The sequence below is a fragment of the Vicia villosa genome, linkage group LG4 (genome assembly GCF_029867415.1).
Source record: "Vicia villosa cultivar HV-30 ecotype Madison, WI linkage group LG4, Vvil1.0, whole genome shotgun sequence".
Taxonomy (NCBI): Eukaryota; Viridiplantae; Streptophyta; class Magnoliopsida; order Fabales; family Fabaceae; genus Vicia; species Vicia villosa.
Window position 1 is genome coordinate 190,787,768 of NC_081183.1, and position 7,279 is coordinate 190,795,046.

The 7,279-nt window shown below is 31.6% G+C and overlaps 1 protein-coding gene across 2 annotated transcripts; it reads left to right on the forward strand.

Annotated features, from left to right (window-relative positions):
- The first annotated feature begins 3,122 nt into the window (after nucleotides 1–3,122).
- LOC131596488 (uncharacterized) lies at nucleotides 3,123–6,436 on the forward strand. Of its 2 annotated transcripts, none has more exons than XM_058869147.1 (5): nucleotides 3,123–4,032; nucleotides 5,284–5,389; nucleotides 5,484–5,584; nucleotides 5,735–5,807; nucleotides 6,072–6,436. In XM_058869147.1, exons 1-5 carry the CDS (start codon nucleotides 3,323–3,325, stop codon nucleotides 6,081–6,083), a joined length of 1,002 nt encoding a protein of 333 aa, XP_058725130.1. In that variant the 5' UTR covers nucleotides 3,123–3,322; the 3' UTR covers nucleotides 6,084–6,436. The 2 variants fall into 2 exon arrangements, with proteins under 2 accessions (XP_058725130.1, XP_058725129.1); XM_058869146.1 differs by having other exon boundaries at nucleotides 3,124–4,032; nucleotides 6,066–6,436.
- Nucleotides 6,437–7,279: the final 843 nt, after the last annotated feature.

A 7,279-nucleotide genomic window follows, 5' to 3' on the forward strand; every position in this document is an offset into this window, starting at 1 on the left:
TGATTAATGTATCTTTATTAAACTCATAAAATAAATTAATAGAACAAAATTTATTCAATATAAATATAATAATATAAAATACAAAATATTAGTTTGATAAACTCTTTGAATATTTATCAAAATAATGGAATTATGCAGGTTCTTTGAAAAGTGCACGTAGAATCACGCGAGGACGACAATGTCGAAGCACTATAAATTCTCGTGTCATCTCTCTATCTTTTACTCTTGCATTCATATTTCGTAGTATATTGCATGCCTAGGTTTTCCATTCATAGAGTAGTTTATCGTTTATTGTATTGATTGCGATTTATAGCTTAATATTAGGTTTTGTTGGAATTGGAACCTGATCAAGATGTAGTGATAATTAAAATCTGAGAAACTTGTTGAGTTTAGAATTTACCAATTGAATACTAGTGGTATCAATTGAATACCTTGTCTATCATCATTAATTCAATTTGTGATTGTTATACATCGATTATGTGTTTATGTGTATTAATCTCTATTCAAGTATAATTCTCTCTATTTCACTTTAAAAACTTCCGTGCGTATATTCTGAAAAACCTCTGATACTTCAGTTTTGAAAAATCAGTTGATTTGATTTTAAAAAGTTTATTTATCCTCCTTTAGACGGTTTTCTTACACCATAATTTCACCCATCATTTTCCAGTTACAGGAAATCAAAATATCAAGTGGAAGGAAGATAACAACAAAATGGGAAAGACAAAAAAAATAGGAAGCTGACTCTGCAAGAATCGTATGTAGCATACAAAAGGAAATAGTAAGAGAAAATAGACTCTATCAAACGCCTTGAATCACTCACACGCAACACTCAAGGGTTCCAGTTCCCAAGAGGTATAATGAGGAAACATATAAAAAGATGTTTGAGATCTGTAGCATCAAAGACGCAGATTTCCAAAAACTAAAGTGTCTATTCTTGCTATTCTGGTATATATAAAAAAATTGGTCGACCATTGAGGCTAGTATGACAAATCCTTGTCTTGCTACGTAGAAACAAGGGCTTGAAGAGGGGAGACAACTGTTCTAGGCCAACCATATTTATTCTCGGCTGACCACTCTAAAGGAGCCACAATCCTTCTAGAACCTTCTCAACGCACGTGAATTGGCTTGTAGATAAGTATGGAGGATTGATACTCTCGATGCATTTAACGACTCTCTTCAATTCAATCCTAACAAATAGTAAGTTTGTTATTTCATCTCCACTATATATATATATATATATATATATATATATATATATATATATATATATATATATATATATATATATATATATATATATATATATATATATATATATATATATAACACGTCAATTCACATATTCAATTTTAAAATCAATTTCAATTCACTCTTTTCACTTGCATACCTATTTAAGCGTTAGAGTTCTTACTTTGCAGGTCAGTCTCTTCTCCGCCATATTAGAAGCAAAAATTCACTGTTATCTCTTATCATGACTCTATTTTTGATCCAGTATAAAACCAATTTTATTTAAAATTAATAATACATCCATTATTCTAAATGAATTATCTACACGTTTGAGTTTTTTTTTAAGAAGATGCCAAATGAATATTAGATATATAAAATTGATTTTGGGATGTATGGCTAATAAAAATATAATTGATAATAACTTTTAGAATTGATTCTAACTCTAAATGAAATTAAAATTTATACATTTCGAATTTTGAATATAAACATCGTAGTTTAAGGTTTAATTACTTTTATTCGTTTGTATATAAATATAAATAATTTAAATATAAATCACTTAATTATCAAAAAAAAAAAAAAAACCACTCTAAATCCATTTCACGTTTAATCTAAATCAATTTGACTTAAAACTATTTCACGCTTAATCTAAATCAATTTACTTAAAATTAATTTTCATTCATCATATAACCAAACACATACTAATTATAACATACAATTACCATGTAGCATACGTTAATCATATCATGTCATGACTCATGAGTATTACATAAGCCGCCTAACATACCCACCTTTTATGTCCGTGACTCATTCACCTCTATCCTCCTATATAACATGATCATCAAAATACCCTTCCTAATACTAATATGAAAGGATTTCTATGATATATATAAAAGTAATATTATTACTAAAACACTCTTAATAATTATAAATAATAAAATAAAGATACGTACTATTATGCAAAATAATTTTATTTTGTCAACACGACGATATATTCAATTAAAAAATATTAAAAAATTTAAATAATTTATATATAATATAATAATATATTTTTATTAAATGACAATATAAAATATTTTTAGATGATTAATGTATTTTTATTAAACTCATAAAATAAATTAATAAAACAAAATTTATTCAATATAAATATAATAATATAAAGAGAAAAGGAGATAGCACTAGATGAAAAAATTTAAATAACAATGTTTATAAAAAAAATTACATAAAAAACAAGGTTTTCGGAAAATTTACCCAAATGTCTAGGTTTTGCGGGACCCCCTAGAGTATGCGCCAAACTATTTGGCGCATTAGTATAAAATTTTTTGAATTAGCCAATTCATTTGGCGTATATGTGTTGTGAAAAGTAAAAAAAAATAAAAAATAAAAAATAAAAAATCCACATTTGCGCCAAACCGTATGGCGCATACTCCTAAATTTTGTACTAATGCGCCAATTAATTTGGCGCATACTCCAGGGGGTCTTCAAAACCTAGACACTTTGGTAAATTTTTTGAAAAACTTGTTTTTTTAGTATTTTTTTTTAACCTTGTTATTTAAATTTTTTTTCCATAGCACTAACATTGTAAAGTATAAAATACAAAATATTATAAAAAATTTATTAAAAAAAAGTGCAAATTAAACACTTTTATAAAATGGATAATAAAACAAGAGGTTAAAGGTAGTGCACTGACAGTGTAAAAAAGTTTTACACTGTCATCCAATAGAAACAAATCATTTTGCCATGTCATATAATTTTTTTTAAAATTACAGTCTGATTTGTCCTGATTCATGGTCGTGATTGGTTGACAGTGTAAAACTTTTTTACACTGTCAGTGCATCACCTATTTTCTCATAAAACAAACCAAAAAAATAAAAAATGTGCGTAACTGTTACAGAGCATAAAGCGAAAAATGGTTAAGAATATACTTTACTTCCTTTTCCTCTATTTTCTCGTCTCCGTTTCAACAGTTCTTTCCTTCTGATCACTTCCATCCTAAATTCTCTCCTTTCTCCAATCTTTAAACATCCCTTCTCACTTCATTTTTCCAAACGTTTTTCTTTACCTCTTTCTTTTATTTCCCAAACTAATTTTTCTTCTTATGGACCCTGTAACCGCAACTTGTCTTTTATTCACTCTAACGGCTGGCCTTCTTATTTTCTACATCGTTTCTAATCTTGTTTCCATAGCAACCACCGACAAAAACACAACAGCAAAACATCATGATCAGAAACCACCGGTTGGTCCGGTTCTTCAGCGCTTGGCGGTTCAGTCACCTCAAACCAAGAGCCGAGTTGGTTTTGTTAAACCGGTTCAACTAACAATTACATCAACGACAACAACTAGTTTAGAAACCGAAGACGCTATCGTGAATTCCGATTCCGAAGTTGATGTCGAATTGCCACCGACAAAGTCAAACATTGACAAAACTGTTGCTAAGGTTAAATCCGATTCCGACGTTGTTGAATATTTGCAGGAAACCGTCGTGAAAAGTGGCGATTCTACTGAAGAGAAGAGCATTGAGTATGTGGAAGAAACCACCGGAGAAAGTTCCGGTGAGAAGTTAGTTTCTGTTGTGGTGAACGAAGGAGAGGAAAATGATGATGAAGATTGGGAATGGGAAGGGATTGAGAGGAGTGAGGTGGAAAAGACGTTTATGGAGGCTGTGGAATTTGTTGCTGAGAAAGGGTATATTGGTAAATGCGATGATGATTTGGAGATGGAGTTGTATGGACTTGAGAGAGTTGTTATTGAAGGACCTTGCCGTGAGCCTCAACCAATGCCGCTTAAACTCTCCGCACGTGCTAAATGGTATCAATTTTTTTTTCTTTCTGAAATTTATGTTTTGTTTTTTTATGCTTTGTTTGTTCAATTGCATAACTAATTTGCATTGCATTGTTCTTTTGGTGCGTTATGTTGTTTTGGACGATGATGGTTTTGACTATACTAATCCTATTAGAAGGTAACAATTTCTTAGTTGGGTTTGTTCATACAGAGGTTTGGTCTGACTTTAAATGGACCCTCGCAAGTGGATGGTGAAATTGGTCTTGTTGGATTAATCGGTCGCAAAGCACAATAATAAGTTTAAAAAAAATAATGTACCTAACTTTAGTACTCTGTCTCTATCAAATGAATTAGTTGTTTCTACAATTGATAGGAAATGAGGTTGCTTAAGTAACTTAGTTGAACCCTTTTTGTATGAGAGCTTTGTGTTAGGTGGTTCTAGATTAGAGTAGGAAATGAAAATCAATTCTGCATAAGTTCCAAACATCTACTAAAATAAGCTACCTGATCAAAATTATAGAAATTAGCTGAGAATAACTTAAGAGGATATTTTAAGCTATTTTTACAAGTTTTTTCATTAATTTAAGTGTTTAAGTCATTGAATAAGCTCAAATAAGCCTTTTCATCACCCATTTAATCATGTTCGTTCATGCAACTTTTACCAAATTTCATACACAATAGTTATCATTTTATATTAAGTGTGAATTTAGGCATATTAAGGAAGGACCCACCTGTCCCGTTAAGCCAACTCAGTTGGTAGTTGTACAGGGACATCAGACTACAGGAGCACTGGTATGAACATGTGACATTCTACTTATTCACCTTTAAAGATTCCAGTTGACAAAAAAAGGAAGGACCCGCCTTATGATGGTTATAGGACCCCTTTATTAGTAGCACGTGTAGAAATTGCTCCAATCCAAGCACTGCCAAGTTTTGTTTAGGCACAGAAAGATGATGAAAATTTGTTCTTAAGGGTTAGAGGATAAGTTTGAATCGCTACAAGAAAGTGCATAGAACAAAACTGAATTGAATACACTGATCCATAAATAGAAATTAGGCTATGATGCAAGGAATGCTTAAAGGGAAAAATAATCACTTGGTTGTTCATCAAAGGGAAAAAAAAAGTGTCAAATGTTCAAATTGGATGAATAAATGTAAGCAACAGATACCGGCGTGCTGTAGAAGTTACACGGTATAGGTTGGTTGATAGTCATAATAACTATGTTGAGAGAGCTGCTTTTTTATGAATGATCAACAGTACTGATTACGTTGTGCAAGGAATGCTTGGCAAAAGCTGGGGAACATGAGTCCAGAGGTTGCGATGGAGCAATACATCAGCCTTCTTTCCGATAAATTTCCTGGATGGATGAAAAATACTTCTACCGTGAGTCTGTACTCTTGAGGCATATTGTGTTTTAATAGCTTAAGTCACATGAACAATAGAATTGAGATATTTTTTTTATTGTTATTATTTGCAGGGAATGAGTGAAGGTGAACCATCACGATCAGAAGTTTCAGAGTCTGCTGCTCCTGATTCGAGCTCAGCTTTGTCTCATCAACAAGCAATCTTAGCAGAAAGGTAGTCCTGAACGTTTATAATCATACCTCTTAGTTGATCAAGTCTATGCACTAACCTTTTGGTCAAAATTGTTTGATTCAAATTTTGCTTCGCCGAGTCTCCTCGATCAATTTGCTGTATATCTGATGTTATGTTGGCTATCTCTTGCAGGAAACTTGTTCGAGAATCTAAGTCTGGTGCCCAGGAGCTTATCCCATATGCAGAGTCAGATTCCGAGAACAATGTAAGATTTTGAAATCATTCCGAATCATGATACATCGATGAATGATAAAATACCTTAGATTTCAATAATGTCTTCCCGTATAACTTTATCGTATGAATCCAGTAAATATCATTCTTTTAGCGGTGAAAATATATTCGATGTTGCTTTCAAAATTTTCCATATCATACATTACCAACACCTTCTTATGTTTAGAATTATTTCAGTAATTGAAATTCATAAATTTGAATTGTGTACACATAAGTTAGTTAGCATGTACAGTTTCAGGTTAAAAACTGATGGCATACCTCTGCATATATTCCGCGCCACCGGACATTTTCTTACATTCATTTCAGCTATAAGAAGACTGATTCCAAGATTATAAGTTCTTTTTCGAATTATGTGATATTCTTGAGCTGTTTCTTTTCTCATTTGTTGCTTAAAATAAGTGTTGACTGTTGACGTATTATTCGATACCGAACCGTTTAAATGTTGATAGATATTTTCTGTGTATAAATAAATGCTTGTAAATATGATCTTATGCACGATTGAAGGTTAATAGTTCTGATTTGTTAAAACAAATTTACAATTCATATCTTACTCTTGTGGTAGCTTTAAATGTGATTCAATGAAGCTCAATTCAAAGTGCTTAATTTTGAATGGTTTGCTTAGTAATGTGAAATTCAACCATCCAAACTATTGTTACATTCATTAGTTTTTTATTTAGACCTAATATTAAATTAGCCTCCGACCATATGGAGTGAATCTGAAAAATGCCTAGTAAGAAAAACACTTCTTGTCCTTTAAATATTCTCTTATTTTAAATCTTCAATAGAAATACAAATCTTGTAAAATGGCGCAGTCAACTTTGCTTTTGTATTTATTGTTTTAGGCCACTGATATAAATATGTAATTCCTAGAAGTGTGATTGCTACAATTTTGCCTACAAGTGTGACCTCGATCAAGCACAAAATATGTAATTTCGAACTCCAGCAAATTTTCCACCATTAGATCTAATTGGATGGTGATCTACACAAATTGTTAGATTGATTGTAAGTAGTTTTAATTGTCTAGACTTTATAAAGCTTTGCACATGTCAGATTCAAGGATTTTATTCATTCTCAAATTATTTCTTATCCATTCAATGACTTGAGCATTTGATTTGAGTGTAAATCTTGTAGATTCACACCCACTCCGCCGCATCAAAAACACACTTCACAACATCTGAATTTTATTTCACTCCATTGACAACTATTTTTGGTTCCATAATGGAAAAGTAGCGTCGTCCGAGGGAATCTGACGTCTAAAAGAGCTACAATAGTTCTATTTCACTCCACCTAACAAGTTCCTCCATATCCATTTAGCTAAGAGAGCTACATTAACCATAGATCTCTCACACCCAAGTCCCCATTCTTCTTAGGCTTAACATCAAACTATTTCACCCAAGAAATCTTGGTCTCACCTTCTACACCATCCCAAAAAAAAATCTCTGAATT